The sequence below is a fragment of the Scyliorhinus torazame genome, chromosome 18, assembly GCF_047496885.1.
Source record: "Scyliorhinus torazame isolate Kashiwa2021f chromosome 18, sScyTor2.1, whole genome shotgun sequence".
NCBI lineage: Eukaryota > Metazoa > Chordata > Chondrichthyes > Carcharhiniformes > Scyliorhinidae > Scyliorhinus > Scyliorhinus torazame.
In genome coordinates this window covers 81,375,280-81,397,556 of record NC_092724.1, presented here as the reverse complement: position 1 = coordinate 81,397,556, position 22,277 = coordinate 81,375,280, and the positions used below count along the sequence as shown (strand labels likewise).

Sequence of the window (22,277 nt, the reverse complement as noted above, 5' to 3'; positions counted from 1 at the left end):
CTGTACAGATCCCAGCCCTCAGCGGGGGAAGAGGGGATGAGACGATTCCTAGATCAGCTGAGATTCCCGAGGGTGGAGGAGCAAGAGGTGGCTGGTTTGGGGGCACCAATTGGGTTGGAGGAGCTGAGCAAGGGTTTGGGGAGCATGCATGCGGGGAAGGCCCCGGGACCGGACGGATTCCCGGTGGAGTTCTACAGGAAGTATGCAGACCTTTTGGCCCCGCTACTGGTGAGGACCTTTAATGAGGCAAGAGAGGAGGGGACCCTGCCCCCGACAGTGTCGGAAGCGACAATTTCTTTGATCCTAAAGCGGGACAAGGACCCACTGCAATGTGGATCGTACAGGCCGATCTCGCTCCTCAATGTGGATGCAAAGTTGCTGGCAAAAGTGCTGGCCACGAGGATCGAGGACTGTGTCCTGGGGGTAATCCACGAGGACCAGACGGGATTTGTAAAGGGCAGGCAACTAAACACCAATGTGCGGTGGCTCTTAAACGTGATAATGATGCCATCGGAGGAGGGAGAGGCGGAGATAGTGGCAGCTATGGACACGGAGAAGGCCTTTGACCGAGTAGAGTGGGAGTACCTCTGGGAGATGCTGCGTAGGTTTGGGTTCGGGGTAGGGTTTATCAATTGGGTTAAGCTCCTTTACAGAGCCCCGATGGCGAGCGTAGTGACGAACCGGCGGAGGACGGAGTACTTTCGACTGCACCGAGGGACGAGGCAGGGGTGCCCCCTGTCCCCCCTGTTGTTCGCATTGGCGATCGAACCATTGGCCATGTCATTGAGGGAGTCTAATAAATGGAGGGGGGTGGTCCGAGGGGGAGAAGAGCATCGGGTGTCGCTATATGCGGATGACCTGTTGCTGTACATGGCGGATCCAATGGAGGGGATGGTGGAGGTCATGCAGACTCTAAGGGAGTTTGGGGAGTTTTCGGGCGATAAGCTCAATGTAGGGAAGAGTGAGCTCTTTGTATTACAGGCGGGGGACCAAGAAAGAGGGATAGGGGGCCTACCGCTGAGGAGGGCAGCGGGGAGCTTTCGGTATCTGGGGATCCAGATAGCCAGGAGTTGGGGGACCCTACATAAACTGAATCTGACGAGGTTGGTGGAGCAAATGGAGGAGGATTTCAAAAGATGGGACATGTTACCGCTCTCGCTGGCGGGTAGAGTGCAGTCGGTCAAAATGGTGGTCCTTCCGAGGTTTCTGTTTGTGTTTCAGTGCCTTCCCATCGTGATCACTATGGCCTTTTTTAAGAGAGTAGGCAGGAGTATTGTAGGGTTTGTGTGGGCGAATAAGACCCCGAGAGTAAGGAGAGGGTTCCTGGAACGCAGTAGGGACCGAGGAGGGTTGGCGCTGCCAAACCTGGGGAGCTACTACTGGGCAGCAAATGTGGCGATGATCCGCAAGTGGGTTATGGAGGGAGAGGGGGCGGCATGGAAGAGGATGGAGATGGCGTCCTGTAAAGGAACGAGCCTGAGGGCGTTGGTGACGGCACCGCTGCCGCTCTCGCCGACAAAGTATACCACAAACCCGGTGGTGGCGGCAACGCTAAGGATCTGGGGCCAGTGGAGACGGCACCGGGGTGCAATGGGAGCATCGGTGTGGTCCCCGATCAGGGGTAGCCACCGGTTTGTCCCGGGGAAGATGGACGGGGGTTTCCAGAGCTGGCATCGGGCGGGGATTGTAAGGTTGGGGGACCTGTTCATCGACGGGACGTTTGCGAGCCTAGGGGCACTGGAGGAGAAGTTCGAGTTACCTCCGGGAAATGCCTTTAGATATATGCAGGTGAGGGCTTTTGTGAGGCGACAGATGAGGGAATTCCCGTTGCTCCCGGCACAAGAAGTTCAAGATAGGGTGATCTCGGGTGTATGGGTCGGGGAGGGCAAGGTGTTGGAAATACACCAGGAGTTGAAAGAAGAGGGGGAAGCGCTGGTAGAAGAGTTGAAGGGTAAATGGTAGGAGGAGCTGGGGGAGGAGATCGAGGAAGGTCTGTGGGCTGATGCCCTAGGTAGGGTTAATTCCACCTCCTCGTGTGCCAGGCTCAGCCTGATACAATTTAAGGTGGTCCACAGAGCGCACTTGACGGGGGCGAGGTTGAGTAGGTTCTTTGGGGTAGAGGACAGATGTGGAAGGTGCTCAGGGAGCCCGGCGAACCATGTCCATATGTTTTGGTCATGCCCGGCATTGGAGGGGTTCTGGAGAGGAGTGGCGGGAGCAATATCTCAGGTGGTGAAAGTCCAGGTCAAGCCAAGCTGGGGGCTCGCAATATTTGGAGTAGTGGACGAACCGGGAGTGCAGGAGGCGAAAGAGGCCGACATTCTGGCCTTTGCGTCCCTAGTAGCCCGGCGAAGGATCTTGCTAATGTGGAAGGAGGCGAAGCCCCCCAGCCTGGAGGCCTGGATAAATGATATGGCTGGGTTCATAAAGTTGGAGAGGATTAAGTTCGCCTTGAGAGGGTCTGCGCAGGGGTTCTACAGGCGTTGGCAACCGTTCCTAGACTATCTCGCGGAGTGTTAGAGGAAGGTCAGTCAGCAGCAGCAGCAACCTTGGGGGTGGGGGGGGGGTGGAGGGGACGTCCTGCGAGGGGGGGGGGGGAAAGGGGGGACTGCCTGGGAGGGTGGATGAGCAAGAGATAACATGAAGGGTTGGGGAAACTGGCACGTACGGGTGAGGGCCAGTGTACAAAGCTGTGTAAATATATCATTTTGCCATGTATATATCTTGCTCTACGCAATTTCTCTTTTCTTTTTGTTACGGGGGGGGGGGGTGTTATTGTTTGTAAGGGAGAAAAATTGTGTTAAAAAACTTTAATAAATATATTTTTTAAAAAGAACCAGTGCCACCCCAGCAGCCTTCATTCTGTACCTGAGCTTCTGGGGGAAACATTTAACTTATTAAAGCCTTCAGTTGGACTACAACCTCGCTTTAGTGGTCATTGATTGTGCATCAATTTAATAAGCTAGTTTTTTTTTTAAGAAGAAAGGATGGAGCCATCAAGCCAGAGTGTCTGCAACTTAGCCCCCATGCGCGAACTCAGGAGCAATCTTTTAAGCACTGGCTGGCGTGCTTTAAAGGGTATCTCGGGACGGCCGAAAACGCACCCTGGGTGAGCAGAAACTGCACGTCCTGCACTCAAGGGTGAGCCCGGAGATTTACACCCTCATCGAGGAAGCGGAAGACTTTGATGCAGCAATAGAGCTACTAAAAGGACACTATATTCGCCCGGTAAACCAGGTCTACGCCTGGCACCTGCTTGCGACAAGGCGACAAACCCCTGGGGAATCGCTGGAGGAATTCTACCATGCACTCCTGGTGTTGGGAAGAAGCTGCAGCTGCCCGCACGTTTTGGCGAGCGAACACACGGAACTCTTAGTCCGGGTCGCTTTCGTGGCAGGTATGCTATCTTCACAAATCCGCCAGCATCTGTTCGAAAAGGACACCCTGGGTCTCAGGAAGGCACGGGCCCTTGCAGGCTCCCTGGACGTGGCCTCCAGGAACGCCCGCGCTTACGTTCCCGACCGCGCGGCAGCCCCCTGGGCAGCGTGGAACCTCTCCCTGGCCGACCCCGAGACTTCCCCCATATCCCCACAGGCCTGCGCTGCAAGGCGGCCTGGCAACCCCGAGGGGCCTCGCTGCTGCTTTTGCGGGCAGGCCAAGCACCCCTGCCAGCACTGCCCGGCCTGCGCATCCACCTGCAAGGGATGCGGCAAAAAAGGGCCATTTTGTGGGGGTATGCCAGGCCCGTGTGGTTGCCGCGGTCTCCGGCGGCGAATGCGGACCGCAACCACAAACCTCTCCACTGGCCCCGTGCGGCCAGCGGTCGCCGCCATCTAAATATTCCAGGGCCACGTACGGACCCCGGGCACCGCCATCTTGTTCCGCAGACGCCACGTTGGAGGGATGGGCGCCGCCATTTTGTGCACCCCCAGCCATGTGCGACGAATGGGAGCCGCCATCTTGGATGAACCCCCAGGACCCCAGCTCGGCTGACCACGCACTGCCTGAAGAGAACTCTTAACAGCAGCGATAACCTCGGTGACTCTGGATCAGTCTCAGCCTCGAACACTCTCAACTGCTACGATGACCGTATTCATCAACGGGCACGAGAAGTCTTGCCTAATCGGCTCTGGGAGCACGGAGAGCTTCATACACCCTGACACGGTAAGGCGCTGTTCTCTCCTCATCCACCCCATTAATCAAAAAATCTCCCTGGCTTCGGGTTCACACTCAGTGGGGATAAAGGGATTTTGTGTAGCAAACCTCACAGTCCAGGGAAGGGAGTTCAAAAATTTCCTTCCCCGCCTCTGGTGGCTACACTCCTGGGTTTAGACTTCCAGTGTAACCTTCAAAGCCTGACCTTCAAATTCGGCGGCCCTATACCCCCCCCTTCCTGTCTGCGGCCTCGCGACCCTTAATGTCGACCCGCCTTCCTTGTTTGCGAACCTCACCCCGGATTGCAAACCCGTCGCCACCAGGAGCAGACGCTACAGTGCCCAGGACCGGATCTTTATTAGGTCAGAGGTCCAAAGGCTACTGAGGGAAGGGGTCATTGAAGCCAGTAACAGCCCCTGGCGATCTCAAGTAGTGGTGGTAAAGACCGGGGAGAAGCATAGGGTGGTCATCGACTACAGTCAGACCATCAACAGGTTTACGCAGCTGGACGAGTACCCTTTCCCCCACATATCCGACCTGGGAAACAGGATCGCGCATTATAAAGTCTTCTCCACGGTGGATCTCAAGTCCGCCTACCACCAGCTCCCCATCCATACTAGTGACCGCAAATACACTGCTTTCGAGGCAGATGGGCGGCTCTATCACTTCTTTAGAGTTCCCTTCGGTGTCACCAACGGTGTCTCGGTCTTCCAGCGCGAGATGGACCGAATGGTTGACCGGTACGGTTTACAGGCAACATTCCCGTATCTCGATAATGTCACCATCTGTGGCCATGACCAGCAGGACCACGACACCAATCTCCGAAAATGTCTCCAGACCGCTAAAATCCTTAACCTTACCTACAACAAGGATAAATGCGTGTTTAGCACCGACCGCCTAGCCATCCTCGGCTACATAGTACGAAATGGAGTTATAGGCCCCGACCCTGAGCGCATGCGCCCCTTTATGGAGTTCCCCCTCCCTCACTGCCCCAAGGCCCTGAAACGTTGCCTCGGGTTTTTTAGCTACTATGCCCAGTGGGTCCCCAACTACGCGGACAAGGCTCGTCCCCTGATCCAATCCACAGTTTTTCCCCTGTCGATAGAGGCCCGCCATGCCTTCAGCCGCATTAAAGCAGACATTGCAATATTGCTCACTTCTCCCGTACCCTCCATGCTTCCGAAATCCACCACTCCTCAGTCGAAACGGAGGCCCAGGCCATAGTACAAGCTGTGCGACATTGGAGGCGTTACCTTGCCGGCAGGAGATTCACTCTCCTCACGGACCAACGGTCGGTTGCTTTCATGTTTGGTAATGCATAGCGGGGCAAGATTAAAAAATGACAAGATCTTGCGGTGGAGGATCGAACACTCCACCTACAACTACGAGATCTTGTATCGTCCTGGGAAGCTAAACGAGCCTCCTGATGCCCTGTCCCGCGGCACATGTGCCACCGCACAAGTGGACAGCCTCCGAGCCCTCCACGAGGACCTCTGCCACCCAGGGGTCACTCGCTTTTTCCATTTTGTCAAGACCCGCAACTGGAAACTCTATTGTTGGAGCACGTTAGATGGGTCCTTTTTTGTCCAATGTGTGCAGGATGTTACATCCTGACACAGTATGTAAATAGGCCAACGAGAGGCGAGGCCATATTGGATTTGGTACTGGGAAATGAACCTGGACAGGTGTTCGATTTGGAGGTAGGTTCGCACTTTGGTGATAGTGACCACAATTCGATTACGTTTACTTTAGCGATGGAAAAGGATAGGTATATACCGCAGGGCAAGAGTTATAGCTGGGGGAAAGGCAATTATGATGCGATAAGGCAAGTCTTGGGATGCATAGGATGGGGAGGGAAACTGCAGGGGATGGGCACAATTGAAATGTGGAGCTGGTTCAAGGAACAGCTACTGCGTGTCCTTGATAAGTATGTCCCTGTCAGGCAGGGTGGAAGTGGTCGAGCGAGGGAACCATGGGTTCCTAAAGTAGTTGAATCACTTGTTAAGAGGAAGAAGGAGGCTACGTAAAAATGAGACGTGAAGGTTCAGTTAAGGCGCTCGAGAGTTACAAGTTAGCTAGGAAGGACCTAAAGAGAGAGCTTAGAAGAGCCAGGAGGGTACATGAGAAGTCTTTGGCAGGTAGGATCAAGGATAACGCTAAAGCTTTCTATAGATATGTCAGGAATAAAAGAATGACTAGGCTAAGAGTGGGGCCAGTCAAGGACAGTAGTGAGAATTTGTGTGTGGAGTCCGAGGAGATAGGAGAGGTGCTAAATGAATATTTTTCGTAAGTATTCACACAGGAAAAAGACAATGTTGTCGAGGAGAATACTGAGGTACAGGCTACTAGACTAGAAGGGCTTGAGGTTCTTAAGGAGGAGGTGTTAGCAATTCTGGAAAGTGTAAATATAGATAAGTCCCCTGGGCCGGATGGGATTTATCCTAGGATTCTCTGGGAAGCTAGGGAGGAGATTGCTGAGCCTTTGGCCTTGATCTTTAAGTCATCTTTGTCTACAGGAATAGTGCCAGAAGACTGGAGGATAGCAAATGTTGTCCCCTTGTCCAAGAAGGGGAGTAGAGACAACCCCGGTAACTATAGACCAGTGAGCCTTACTTCTGTTGTGGGCAAAGACTTGGAAAGGTTGATAAGAGATAGGATGTACAATCATCTGGAAAGGAATAATTTGATTAGAGATAGTCAACACGGTTTTGTGAAGGGTAGGTCGTGCCTCACAAACCTTATTGAGTTCTTTGAGAAGGTGACCAAACAGGTGGACGAGGGTAAAGCAGTTGATGTGGTGTATATCGATTTCAGTAAAGCTTTTGATAAGGTTCCCCACGGTGGGCTATTGCAGAAAATACAGAGGCATGGGATTCAGGGTGATTTAGCAGTTTGGATCAGAAATTGGCTAGCTGGAAGAAGGCAAAGGGTGGTGATTGATGGGAAATGTTCAGCCTGGTGTACCACAAGGATCTGTTTTGGGGCCACTGCTGTTTGTCATTTTTATAAATGACCTGGAGGATGGTGTAGAAGGATGGGTGAGTAAATTTGCCGATGACACTAAAGTCGGTGGAGTTGTGGACAGTGCAGAAGGATGTAACACGTTACAGAGGCACGTAGATAAGCTGCAGAGCTGGGCTGAGAGGTGGCAAATGGAGTTTAATGCAGAAAAATGTGAGGTAATTCATTTTGGAAGGAATAACAGGGAGACAGAGTATTGGGCAAATTGTAAGATTCTTGGTAGTGTGGATGAGCTGAGAGATCTTGGTGTCCATGTACATAGATCCCTGAAAGTTGCCACCCAGGTTGAGAGGGTTGTTAAGAAGGCATACGGTGTGTTAGCTTTTATTGGTAGAGGGATTGAGTTTCGGAGCACTGAGGTCATGTTGCAGCTGTACAAAACTCTGGTGCGGCCGCATTTGGAGTATTGTGTGCAGTTCTGGTCGCCGCATTATAGAAAGGATGTGGAAGCATTGGAAAGGGTGCAGAGGAGATTTACCAGGATGTTGCCTGGTCTTGAGGGAAGATCTTATGAGGGAAGGCTGAGGGACTTGAGGTTATTTTCTTTAGAAAGAAGAAGGTTAAGCGGTGACTTAATTGAGGCATACAAGATGATCAGAGGATTAGATAGGGTGGACAGTGAGAGCCTTATTCCTCGGATGGTGATGTCTAGCACGAGGCGACATAGCTTAAAATTGAGGGATGATAGATATAGGACAGATATCAGAGGTAGGTTCTTTACTCAGAGAGTAGTAAGGGCGAGGAATACCCTGCCTGTAACAGTAGTGGACTCGCCAACATTTGAATGGTCATTAGATAAACATATGGATGATAAGGGAATAGTGTAGATGGGCTTTAGAGTGGTTTCAAAGGTCGGCGCAACATCGAGGGCCGAAGGGCCTGTACAGCGCTGTAATGTTCTATGTTCTATGCCCTACTCCATCGAGGTGGTCAGGACAGCCACCAGGGACTGCCAAATCTGCGCGGAGTGCAAACAGCACTGCTACCGACCAGAGAAAGCGCACCTGATAAAGGCTTCCCGTCCCTTTGAACGCCTCAGCATGGACTTCAAAGGCCCCCTCCCCTCCACTGACCGCAACACGTACTTCCTGAACGTGATTGACGAGTACTCCCGGTTCCCATTCGCCATCCCCTGCCCCAACATGACCGCAACCACCGTCATCAAGGACCTCCATAGCATCTTTGCACTGTTCGGGTTCCCCGCTTACATACACAGTGATAGGGTGTCCTCCTTTATGAGCGGCGAACTGCGTCAATTCCTGCTCAGCAAGGGCATCGCCTCGAGCAGGACGACCAGTTACAACCACCGGGGTAATGGACAGGTAGAGAGGGAGAACGGAACGGTCTGGAAGACCGTCCTACTGGCCCTACGGTCCAGGAACCTCCCAGTCTCTCGCTGGCAAGAAGTCCTCCCGGATACCCTCTACTCCATCCAGTCACTGCTTTGTACGACCACCAATCAAACACCTCACGAACGTCTCCTTGTCTTCCCTAGGAAGTCCTCCTCTGGGACCTCCCTCCCGACCTGGCTGGCAGCACCCGGACCCATCCTGCTCCGAAAACACGTGCGGGCGCACAAGTCGGACCCATTGGTCGAGAGGGTCCATCTGCTCCATGCCAACTGCTTGGCCCTGGACCTCAAGAACCTTCAGAGAGTCGTGAACACCGCCCAGTCCATCACACGAACCTGCCTCCCATCTATTAATTCCATCTGCACCTCCCGCTGCCTGGGGAAAGCGGGCAGCCTAATCAAAGACCCCGCCCACCCGACTTACTCACTCTTCCAACTTTTTCCATCGGGCAGGAGATACAGAAGTCTGAGAACACGCAGGAACAGACTCAAAACAAGCTTCTTCCCCGCTGTTACCAGACTCCTAAATGAACCTCTTATGCACTGACCTCATTAACACTACACCCTGTATGCTTCATCCGATGCCAGTGTTTATGTAGTTACATTGAATACCTTGTGTTGCCCTATTATGTATTTTCTTTTATTCCCTTTTCTTTCCATGTACTCCATGATCTGTTGAGCTGCTTGCAGAAAAACACTTTTCACTGTACCTCGGTACACGTGACAATAAACAAATCCAATCCAATCCAATACACAATACAGCATGCATGGTTAGACACGCAGACGGGGGTGCGAAGGAGGGATGGGGATGAAGGGGGGATGGGGGGGGGAAGGGAGGATGGGGGTGAAGGAGGGCAGGCAGTGGGGGGTCTCACTGGGTGCTGCGTCCCCGACCTCTGCTTCCGCAATTTCCCGGTCCTCGGGTCCGCCTGCAAGGTCCAGGGCCCTCTCATGAACGGTGAGGGGGCGCGATTCAGGTTGACCCTCTCCGGTCCTCTCACGCTCCCGGTTGTTATGGGCACGCTTCTCCTGAGGGGGGGAGAGGAGAGGGGTGACAGAGATAAAGGGCAACAGTGTCTGGCGGACATATACTTGCAGACCACTGGTTGTGTGTATGTTGGCATAGGTTCACAGCCCATCCTGCCAATGCAGCCTGCATGGGTGGGTACAGCCATGTCGGTTTCAGCTTGGGCTGTGCCACCCATCCTTGATGATAGGGAGGGCGGTACTCACCCTGGCTGCTCTGACTAGGTCATTGACCTTCTTGTGGCACTAGCTGCCTGTCCTGGCTGTTATGGCCACGGCACTGACGGCCTCTGCCACCTCGCTCCACAGGCACCGGCTGACGTGTGGTGCGACCCTGCGGCCGTGTCCGGGGTGCAGGGCCTCTGCTCCACTCTGCCCAGGAGTGCCTCGATGTCCCGCTCCTGGAACCTCGGCGCTGCGCGGTGGGTGGCCATTTTGCCGAATCCGGCAGTGGCGTCTTTTGTGGAGTGATGCCGCGTCTGTGATGGGTCACGCCATCGCGATTGGCATCACACCGCTGCTAGCCCCTTCCGGGGCAGAGGACTCCAGGCGGCCCGACGGCGGAGTGGTTCGCGCCGATTTTGAGGCCTGCGTCGTGCCATCGCGCTGATTTCGGAGAATCCCGCCCCAGGTCTGGGAATTGAATATCCAAGGATATATTTCGGAAAGATAGGGTGAAAGGAAAAGTAGCCTTGCTGGTGTTGAAAGGGATCAGTGCTGTAATGGGAAATGACAGAAGGGCCGGAGATCAAAATGTTGAATAAGTCTGGGTAGTAATAAGAAATTCCTTGGTAGAGTAATCTATAGGCCCCAAACAGTAGTTCTACAGTGAGTCACAGTATAAACCAGGAAATACTGGGGGCTTGGAAGAAAGGCACGGCAATAATAATGGGTGATTTTAATCTGCACATAGACTGGAGGAATCAAATTAACAAGGGTAGCCTGGGGGAAGAGTTCATTGAATGCATTTGAGATTGTTTCCTGGAACAGTATGTTGGGGAACCAATCAGGGAAGAAGCTACTCTCGATTTGGTATTTTGAAATGAGGGATTAATAAATGACCTCATAGTTAAGGGTCCACGAGGGAATAATGACCATAATATGGTAGAATTCACGATTCAGTTTGGGGGAGAGAAAGTGGGAGTCCCCCACTAGTGTTCTGGAATGAAACAAAGGAAATTACATAGGCTTGAGGTCAGATTTGGCCTGTATGGACTCGGCAGGAAGGCTAAAAGGTAGGACAGCTGATGAGCAGTGGCAGTTGTTTCAGGAGATACTCAATTCCTCACAACTAAAATATATCCCAATGAGGAAGAAAGATGGGAAGAGGGGTAAAAAACATCCATGGCTAAAGAAGGAGGTCAAGGACATGATAAAGACAAAAACTAAGTTACATCATATTGCAAAGGAAGACTGGAAGATTGGGAAACTTTCAAACACAAAGAAAGAGATACTAAAAAAGTTAAGGTAAATTACAAAAAAATACTACCACAGAATATCAAAAAAGATAGCAAAAGCTTCTACAGATATATAAAAGGGAAGAGAGTCGCGAAGCTGAATGTTGGCCCCTTGCAAGATGAAACTGGTGAGTTAATAGTGGGAAACACAAATGGCAGAAATGCTAAATCAATACTTTGCTTCAGTTTTCACGGTGGAGGGCACTAGTACCATTCCCATAGTAACGGGCAATTCAGAGGTAATAGAAAGGATGGAACTTGGAACAATCAGCATCAATAGGGAAACGGTACTTAACAAATTCTTGGGATTGAGGGAAGACATGTCCCCAGGGCTTGATGGCCTACATCCTAGGATGTTAAAGGAAGTGGCAGCAGAGATATTGGATCCATTGGTTCTGATGTTCCAAAATTCCATGGACACGGGTAAGGTTGTTGTGGATTGGAAAAATGCTAATGTAACGCCCTTATTCAAAAAGGGAGGGAGGCAGAATATGGGAAATTACAGACCAGTTAGTTTAACATCTTGTTGGAAAATTGTTGGAATAAATTATCAAGGACGTAATATCAGGACATTTGGAAAGCCAAAGCGCTATCCAGCAGAGTCTGCATGGTTTTATGAAGGGCAAATCATGTTTGACTAATTTGCTTGAGTTCTTCGAAGATGTAACCAGCAAAGGGGATAATGGGGATCCTGTAGATCATAGAACATAATAGAACAGTACAGCACAGTACAGGCCCTTCAGCCCACGATGTTGTGCCGACCATTTATCCTCATCTAAGATCAAGCCAACCTACACCCCTTCAATTTACTGCTGTCCATGTGCTTGTCTAAGAGTCACTTAAATGTCCCTAATGACTCTGACTCCACCACCTCTGCTGGCAATGCATTCCACACACCCACCACTCTCTGTGTAAAGAACCTACCTCTGACATCTCCCCTATACCTTCCTCCAATCACCTTAAAATTATGTCCCCCTCGTGGCAGCCATTTCCGCCCTGGGGAAAAGTCTCTGGCTATCCACTCTATCCATGCCTCTCATCACCTTGTACAAATGGTCAATCCATTGTATCAAGTCACCTCTCTTTCTTCCTTCGCTCCAGTGAGAAAAGCCCTAGCTCCCTCAACCTTTCTTCATAAGACATGCCCTCCAGTCCAGGCAGCATCCTGGTAAATCTCCTCTACCCTCTTCAAAGCATCCACATCTTTCCTATAATGAGGCGACCAGAACTGGACACACTATTCCAAGTGTGGTCGAACTAGAGTTTTATAAAGCTGCAGCAAAACATTGCAGCCTTTAAACTCAATCTCCCTGTTAATGAAAGCCAACACACCATACGCCTTCTTAACAACCCTATCAACCTGGGTGGCAACTTTGAGGGATCTATGTACGTAGATTCATTCATTCAGATATTCCGTAATTTAAAAATGCATTACTCACAGATTTTCCTGGAGAGGCACTTTATTTCTCATCAAACTGTGATTTCAGTTCATGGTTTGTCTTCAGGCCTCTGTAGTTTCAGGAACTCAGCCCCCACAGGCTTTCTGGAGAGAGAATCAGGCCTCACAGTAACCTTCTGGAGAGAACGAGCTGGATCTTTCTGGAGAGAGTTAGCTGTATTTTTCCAGAGAGAGGTTATTGGATTCCTTCACTACGCTGCCAGAACAAAAATGAAACCAAACTTAAACCTTGGAGCTCTGAAAAGAATCCGGGTGGAATAGGATCCCATTACCACTTGTCACTGGGCAGAGCACAGCTTTTTGGGCCAATTCCTTGGCCACCAGCCTATCAATCCAACCGAGTCCCAACTCTGTCACTGCTACCGGCCAGTCTGCAAAATAAAAGGGGGGGGGGGCACGGTAGCACAGTGGCCAGCACAGCTGCTTCACAGCTCCAGGGTCCCAATTTCCAGGTTCAATTCCCAGCCTTGGCCACTGTCTGTGTGGAGTGCCCTCTGGGTGCTCCGGATCCCCCCCCCACAGTCCAAAGACGTGCAGGTTTGGTGGATTACATCGAACGTACAGTGCAGAAAGAGGCCACCCGGCCCATCGGGTCTGCACCGACCCACGCAAGCCCTCACCTCCACCCCATCCCCACAAACCAATAACCCCTCCTAACCTTTTTGGTCTCTAAGAACAATTCATCATGGCAAATCCACCCAACCTGCACGTCTTCGGACCGTGGGAGGAAACCGGAGCACCCGGAGAAAACCTACGCAGACACGGGGAGAACGCGCAAACTCCGCATAGACAGCGACCCAGCGGGAATGGAACCTGGGACCTTGGTGATGTGAAGACACAGCACCATCTACTTGTACCCACCAAATGGATTGACCATGGTAAATTGCCCCCAGTGTCCAAAAAGGCTAGGTAGAGCTGCTGGGCCACGGGGACAGGGTGGAGGCACAGGGCGCTCCCCCCAAAGGCCGGTGCAGATCCGATCGACCAAATGGCATATCCGGGCTTTGGGAAGGCGTTTGATAAGCTGCCGCACAGAAGATTAATTTACAAGGTTAGATCTCATGGGATTATAATAATAGTCGCTTATTGTCACAAGTAGGCTTCAATGAAGTTACTGTGAAAAGCCCCTAGTCGCCACATTCCGGCGCCTGTTCGGGGAGGCCAGTATGGGAATTGAACCCGCGCTGGCTGACGGACAGGAAACTGAGAGTCGGGATAAATGGGTCTTTTTCTGGATGACAAGATGTAACTAGTAGGGTGCCACAGAGTTCGGTCCTTGGGCCCCAGCTATTTACAATCTATATTAACAGGAATAGAAGGATCTATAGCCAAATTTTCAGATGACACAAAATTAGGTGGGATAGTAAGTTACAATGAGGAAATAAGAACCTTACAAATGGATATAGATAGGTTAGGAGAGTGGGCCAAAATGTGGCAGGTGGAGTTTAGCGTGGATAAGTGCAAGGTCATGCATTTTGGTCGAAAAAATGGAAAGGCAACTTATTATCTAAATGGGGAGAGACTTTGGGGTGCTCCGACGCAGAGGGATCTGGGTGTCCTCGTGCATGAGTCACAGAAAACAAGCATGCAGGTGCAGCAGATAATAAGGAAAGCAAATGGAATGTTGGCATTTGTAGCAAAAGGAATTAAGTATGAAGATAAGGAAGTGTTGCAACTATCCAAGGTTAGTTGCAATACACCTGGAGTATTGCGCACAGTTTTGGTCCCCTTATTTGAGGAAATATGTACATAGAACATAGAACATACAGTGCAGAAGGAGGCCATTCGGTCCATCGAGTCTGCACTGACCCACTTAAGCCCTCACTTGAAATGAAATGAAAATGAAAATCGCTTATTGTCACAAATAGGCTTCAATGAAGTTACTGTGAAAAGCCCCTAGTCGCCACATTCCGGCGCCTGTTCGGGGAGGCTGATACTTCCACTGTAACCCAATGACCCCTCCAAACCTTTTTGGATACTAAGGGCAATTTAGCATGGCCAATCCACCTAACCTGCACGTCTTTGGACCGTGTGAGGAAACCGGAGCACCCGGAGGAAACCCACGCAGACACGGGGAGAACGTGCAGACTCCGCATAGACCGTGTCCCAGCGGGGAATCGAACCTGGGACCCTGGTGCTGTGAAGCCACAGTGCTAGCCACTTGTGCGACCGTGCTGCCCAATGTATTGGAGGCAGTTCAGAAGAGGTTTATTAGATTGATCCCAGAGATGAGGGGTTTGTCGTAAGAGGAGAGATTGAACAGTTTAGGGCTATACTCTCTCCAGTTTAGAAGAATGAGGGGAGATGTCATTGAGGTGTACAAGATGGTAAAATATATGGATAAAGTAGACGTGGAGTGGATGCTTCCTATTGTGGGGCATTCTAAAATGAGTGGTCATAATCTTAGACTAAGAGATAGCAAATTTAAAACAGATTTGAGGAAAACCCACTTCTCCCAAAGGGTTGTGTATCTGTGGAATTCACTACCACAGAGTGCGGGGGATGCAGGGACTTCCGGTTACGTCTATGCGGAGCTAAGCCGCACATTCGGCGGCTCCCACTAAAACGGACCTTTGGGCTCTCCGGAGGAGCCCCAACGGCAATTTTTTCTACGACTTCCAGTGTGGGAAGGTGAGCAAGGTCCCCCCCCCCCCTCCATAGTATATGGATTGGACCAGGAGTGGAGCGGTCAAAAAAGCGTTTTTGGAGCAGAGAAAAGTGCGAGGGAGAAAAAACAAGATGGCGGCGGGCGGAGATCAAGCGGCATGGGTGCAGGAGCGGCAGGTGTTTCTCAGGCGCTGCTTTGAGGAGCTGAAGAAAGAGGTGCTGGCGCCACTGCTGACGGCGATCGAGGGGTTAGTGGAGACCCAGAAGGCCCAAGGGGCGGCGATCCAGGAGGTGCAGGAAAAAGCCTCGGAGAATGAGGATGAGATCTTGGGCCTGGCGGTGAAGATGGAGACACACGAGGCGCTGCACAAGAGGTGGGCGGAAAGATTCGAGGACCTGGAGAACAGGTCGAGGAGGAAGAATCTTCGAATTCTGGGTCTCCCTGAAGGAGTGGAGGGGGCCGATGCCGGGGCATATGTGAGCACGATGCTCAACTCGCTGATGGGGGCGGGGGCCTCTCCGAGTCACCTGGAGCTAGATGGGGCTCATCGGGTCCTGGCGAGGAGACCCAAGGCCAACGAGCCACCAAGGGCGGTGGTGGTGATGTTTCACCGTTTTGTGGACAGAGAGTGTGTCTTGAGATGGGCCAAGAAAGAGCGGAGCAGCAGGTGGGACTTCAAAACACCTGAGGAGGCTTGGACCTTTATACAAACTGAAAAGTTGGACTCAAACTGAGGGTTTGTGGTTGTGGGGGGGATGTCGGTTGTATACAGGGTTTTAACTATGCGTAGGGAATGTTCCATGGGTTGGGTGATGGATGGGGATGGGGGAAGAGATCTGATGGGGAGACTGTGAGAGTGTGTGGGCGCCGGTGCTGGAGGGAGGGGAGGCCCGGGGATGGGGGAAATTGGGATAAGGTTGCAACACGAGCGGCGCCAGTGGGGGCGGGGCCGGCTCAGGAAAGCACGGGCTTTTTCCCGCGCTAGAGAAGGACGGAGGAGGGGGTGGAGGAGCACACACTGATTGCTGGGGAGGAGGGGGAGGGGGGATTCCCACCCCCCCGGTGGGGGGTCAATGGGACGGCGGGGGAGGCTGGGGTCAGCTGACTTGCGGGAGTGTTATGGGGGGAGCAAAAGAGCTAGATACGGATCTAGCGGGGGTGAGGTGGGGTGGGGGGAAATAGGGTTGCTGCTGCATTGGCCGATGGGGAACTGGAAACAGAAGAGGTGGTCGGTACAGGGGTCACCTGTCTGGGGGACTGGAGAGTGCGGGAGGCGCGGGCACGGGATTGGCCTAGAAAAGGAGATGGCTAGTCGGCAGGGGGATGGGGGGGGGGTGGGAAGCCCCCCAATCCCGCTGATAACTTGGAATGCGAGGGGCCTGAATGGGCCGGTTAAGAGGGCCCGAGTGTTCGCACACTTAAAGGGACTGAAGGCAGACGTGGTCATGCTTCAGGAGACCCATTTGAAGGTGGCAGACCAGGTCAGGTTAAGAAAGGGATGGGTAGAACAGGTATTCCATTCGGGGCTGGATGCAAAGAACAGAGGGGTGGCAATACTGGTGGGGAAGAGGGTGTCGTTTGAGGCCAAGAAGATCGTAGTGGACAATGGAGGTTGATACGTGATGGTGAGCGGTAGGTTGCAGGGGGCGTGGGTGGTATTGGTAAACGTATACGCCCCGAACTGGGACGATGCTGGATTTATGAAGCGCATGTTGGGGCGGATTCCGGATCTGGAGGCAGGAAGATAGTGGCAGCTGTGGACGCATATGGGGAGGGTTAATATGTGCGGGAGAAACCCATTGTATAAGTTCTGTATTATGTTTGATTGATATGTTTATGTTCTGTTCTGTTCTTTTCTCTTTTTCTTTTCTGTTACGGGGGTGGGGTTTAATTGGTTGAAACTTTTTGTTGGAAAAACTTTGAACAAACATATTTTTTAAAAAAAAGTGTGGTTACGGGGATAGGGCGGATGTGTGGGCTTAAGTAGGCTGCTCTTTCCAAGGGCCGGTGCAGACTCGATGGGCCGAATGGCCTCCTTCTGCATTGTAAATTCTATGAATCTCTGAAAAGCCAAGCTGTCCTGCAAGCGAGGACCTTCAAAATCACCACTGCAGCAGTCATATACACACCAACCCTCACTGTACCAAACACATACAATGCAGCACATCTGAAATTCTTACATTCATCACACTGCATATAACCTCGGGTAGGGTGGTGCCTAATTGTAGAGAAGAAGCAAAGGTGTTGGATGACGCTATTGGGAAGGGCTGACATATTGGAAATGGGAATGTTTTGGAGGAAGGGCTATATCTGTTGTCATGCACTCTCTGGACTGGATTCTCTGGTTGCCGATGCCAAAATCGCATTCGGTGAACAGCCGGAGAATCACATTTTCTGATCGAATCACGATGCTCCGCCCCCTCAAAAACAAGTGCCACATATCACGGACTCAGGCCATTGCCTGAGTCCCGTCACCCCTGATGCTCCGCCCCTGACCGGCCGAGTTCCCGACAGTCTCATCAACAAAGAACAACAAAGAAATGTACAGCACAGGAACAGGCCCTTCGGCCCTCCAAGCCCGTGCCGACCATACTGCCCGACTAAACTACAATCTTCTACACTTCCTGGGTCCGTATCCTTCTATTCCCATCCTATTCATATATTTGTCAAGATGCCCCTTAAATGTCCCTATCGTCCCTGCTTCCACTACCTCCTCCGGTAGCGAGTTCCAGGTACCCACTACCCTCTGCGTAAAAAACTTGCCTCGTACATCTACTCTAAACCTTGCCCCTCTCACCTTAAACCTATGCCCCCTAGTAATTGACCCCTCTACCCTGGGGAAAAGCCTCTGACTATCCACTCTGTCTATGCCCCTCATAATTTTGTATACCTCTATCAGGTCGCCCCTCAACCTCCTTCGTTCCAGTGAGAACAAACCGAGTTTATTCAACCGCTCCTCATAGCTTATGCCCTCCATACCAGGCAACATTCTGGTAAATCTCTTCTGCACCCTCTCTAAAGCCTCCACATCCTTCTGGTAGTGTGGCGACCAGAATTGAACACTATACTCCAAGTGTGGCCTAACTAAGGTTCTATACAGCTGCAACATGACTTGCCAATTCTTATACTCAATGCCCCGGCCAATGAAGGCAAGCATGCCGTATGCCTTCTTGACTACCTTCTCCACCTGTGTTGCCCCTTTCAATGACCTGTGGACCTGTACTCCTAGATCTCTTTGACTTTCAATACTCTTGAGGGTTCTACCATTCACTGTATATTCCCTACCTGCATTAGACCTTCCAAAATGCATTACCTCACATTTGTCCGGATTAAACTCCATCTGCCATCTCTCCGCCCAAGTCTCCAGACAATCTAAATCCTGCTGTATCCTCAGACAGTCCTCATCGCTATCCGCAATTCCACCAACCTTTGTGTCGTCTGCAAACTTACTAATCAGACCAGTTACATTTTCCTCCAAATCATTTATATATACTACAAAGAGCAAAGGTCCCAGCACTGATCCCTGTGGAACACCACTGGTCACAGCACTCCAATTAGAAAAGCATCCCTCCATTGCTACCCTCTGCCTTCTATGGCCTAGCCAGTTCTGTATCCACCTTGCCAGTTCACCCCTGATCCCGTGTGACTTCACCTTTTGTACTAGTCTACCATGAGGGACCTTGTCAAAGGCCTTACTGAAGTCCATATAGACAACATCTACTGCCCTACCTGCATCAATCATCTTAGTGACCTCCTCGAAAAACTCTATCAAGTTAGTGAGACACGACCTCCCCTTCACAAAACCGTGCTGCCTCTCACTAATACGTCCATTTGTTTCCAAATGGGAGTAGATCCTGTCTCTAAGAATTCTGTTGGGAACCCGGCGTGGCGGCTGCGGACTGTCCCACTGTCGGGGGAGAGCCAATCCGCGGGCAGTGGGGGACATTATTTGGGGCTGGGGGCACTGTGGTGGGGCGGTCGGGGGCACGTGAGCTGGCCGAATGGGGGGACTATTTTGTGGGCCGCTTCCACGAGCGGCCTCCACCATGAAGCGCCATGCAGCCGCTGCAGGCAATTCTCCAAGGCATATCGGCAGCTAGAGCCGGGTGCTCTACGTTGCCAGTATGCTAGCCCCCAGCAAAACAGAGAATCGGTGGTTGTTTTGCGCCAGCTTTTCTGGCGTAAGACGCCACCGTTCCCACGCCGGCGTGGGGACATAGCCCAGAATTGGAGATCCACCCCTCTGCTCTGTCTGTCTCTCTCTCTCTCTATCGCTCTGTCATTTTCTCTCTTTCGCTCTCTCCTGTTTTCTGTCACACACTCAAACAATGTTCCCTCTAGGCTGCGTGAATATCCCCATGCAGACCGTGCATAAGTTGGCCTCTTTAAATTAACATGCATATGTGTCCCGGCAAAAGATTTAAAGGGGCCATGCACTGAAAGAAATATCACTGGGAACATTGCACTGAAATAGTCTCTGTCTGTTATTGTATCTCTTATAACTATGTACATTTCCTCTTACTGTCTGACTGTGTTTCTCATTTCTCTCAAAGAGGTTGCAGAGGTTGATTGGAGTAAGGCCGAGGAGTGATTTGAAGATGATGAGGAAGATTTTGAACTAAATAAAGCAAGGGACAGGTAATCAATGTAGGGATAAGATGGAGATCAGTAGGATAGGGACTGCAGTTCTGGATGAGTTCAATATTTTGCAAGGTGGAGCTGAAATAAAGAAGCAAGAGAGAAGAAAAGGAGCAAATTAGGCTTCTGTTTCTGATGATCCATTGTCTTGTTACAGAGCCGATCCTAGGCTTGAGAAGGAGAGATTACTGGCACTGGATGGAGCAACTTCCACAGCTCGATCCCTGCGGCAGGTAATATATCATTAATTATTTTCATAGAATTTTGGTCATAGGAGGAGACCAGTTCATCATGTCAGTTCTTTGAAAGAGCCCAATTAGCCTCACTCCCCTTCTCTTTCCCTAGAGCCTTGCAACCTTTTCCCATTAAAGTACTTATACAATTCTCCCCAAATAGTTACTTTTGAATTTGTTTCTGCGGCCCTTTCAAGCATACATTCCTGATCAGAAAAACAAACTGAATAAATAAATTCTCTTCATCTCTGCTTCTTTCACTACTTCACTTTTTACCTACTCCTGTTAAGATGGACTCCATCTTGTATAATGTACATTGGACTGTTGGACTCCTGCATGAATAGGGTACATTAGGCTGTTGGTCTAAATCAGGCTTATCCAATGGACCCTGGCCAGATTGTGGCCCCCGAAGCCAGTTTTCAAAATGTCGGTCAGACATTTAAGTAGAAGGTTCTGCAAGGAACTGCAACTCAACCACGCATCGTTCCTCTCTTCTTACGGTTACCTATCAGCAGCAAATGTGAGAAAGAAACAGTCTGTGATTGGATTAGCAATGAACACCAGAGGCCATGCGTTTGCTGAGGAGAAAAGGATTTTCTTTTGGGGTGTGGATGCGGCAGGACCTGTGGGGGATTGCGAGAGTGCCAGGACCCAGTGGAGGAGAGGCAGTTGGGGCAGGGGTGGGTGGGAATGAGAGTACCGAGGGTGTTGAACGGAGTCAGCCAAGAGGGGTGCTGCACAAGAATGCCAGTGCAAGGGAGCGTGGGGAGGAGAGGCTGGCTGTGGTGGGTGTGTGTGTGTGTGGGGGTGGGGGGGGGGGGAGAGTGAGTGTGCCGCGGAGCGAGCAAGCGTGTGAGTGTGCAGGGGAGAGAGCAAGTGAGTGTGTGTAGGGGAGAGAGTGTGTGCGTGCGGAAGAGAGAGTGTGTGCGTGCGGAAGAGAAAGTGCGCGTGTGGGAGAAATGTGGGTGTGAAACCCATGCAGACATGGGGAAACTACAAACTCCACATGGACCGTGACCCGGGGCCAGGCTTGAACCCTAGTCCTCGGTGCCATGAGGCAGCCATGCTAACCACTATACCACCACCGCCCAACACTTCCGTATTCATCAACCCTTGCTTATAGCTCGTGGTTTGACTTCATGCCTCTGGAGTCTCGAAAACGGCACCCAGACTGCTGGAGAGAGAGTCAGTCCTCAGAGGTGTGGGCTTAAGTAGGGTCCTCTTTCCAAGGGCCTGTGCAGAGTCGATAGGCCAAATGGCCTCCTTCTGCACTGTAAATTCTATGAGTGGCCTTCTGGAGAGAATTAGTTGGATCTTTTTTGGAGAGAGTTAGTTCGATCCCTTCATCAAGTTGCCAGAATCAAAACTGAACTGCATCCTCGGGACTCTAATAAGTCTTCCGATTAAATAAGATCCGCCCGTTACTAGGCAGAGCACAGCGCTTTGGGCCAATTCATTGTCCATCAGCCAATTAAATGAAACAGTCCAAGCCAATCTCTGTCACGGTGCTGGTCCACAACTCCAGTTTGAACCAGCACAGACTAACACAGTGATCTCGCCTGCTGCTGAAATTCTCTGCTTGAATTAAAGGCACAGGCCACTGTTTTTTTGTGTTGCTTGAATCAAAGATACAGGCCTTGAAGACACATGTCATTAAATCATCCTTGGATAAAAAATGTAACGCCAAAAATAAAAGAAAGGGGAAATAAGAGAATAGACAGGATTGAACAGGAAGGAGCCTTACAATGTGTGTGTGAACGAGAGAGAGAGTGTTTGTGTATGTATGAGTGTGCTATATAGAGGAGTGTGTGTGTATGGGGGAGAGTGTTTCTCTGGTTGGCAATCAGTAGCTAGTGGTGTCGCTCAGGGATCAGTGTTGGGCCCACAATTGTTCACAATTTACATAGATGATTTGGAGTTGGGGACCAAGTGTCCAAGTTTGCCGACGACACTAAGATAAGTGGTAAAGCAAAAAGTGTAGAGGATACCGGAAGTCTGGTGAGGGATTTGGATAGGTTAAGTGAATGGGCTAGGGTCTGGCAGATGGAATACAATGTTGACAAATGTGAGGTTATCCATTTTGGTAGGAATAACAGCAAAAAGGATTATTATTTAAATGATAAAATATTAAAACATGCTGCTGTGCAGAGAGACCTGGGTGTGCTCGTGCATGAGTCGCAAAACGTTGGTTTAGAGGTGCAACAGGCGAATGGAATTTTGTCCTTCCTTGCTAGAGGGATGGAGTTTAAGACTAGGGAGGTTATGCTGCAATTGTATAAGGTGTTAGTGAGGCCACACCTGGAGTATTGTGTTCAGTTTTGGTCTCCTT

At 51.0% G+C, this 22,277-nt stretch overlaps 1 protein-coding gene across 1 annotated transcript in view; it reads left to right on the top strand.

The window, feature by feature from the left end:
* LOC140395331 (uncharacterized) overlaps positions 1–22,277 on the top strand; it is a 215,191-nt gene that overhangs the window by 51,792 nt on the left and 141,122 nt on the right. The window contains exon 4 of the mRNA XM_072482966.1: positions 19,873–19,948. Within this exon, the coding sequence (XP_072339067.1) occupies positions 19,873–19,948 (76 nt within the window). The remainder of the gene's footprint in view (positions 1–19,872; positions 19,949–22,277) is intronic.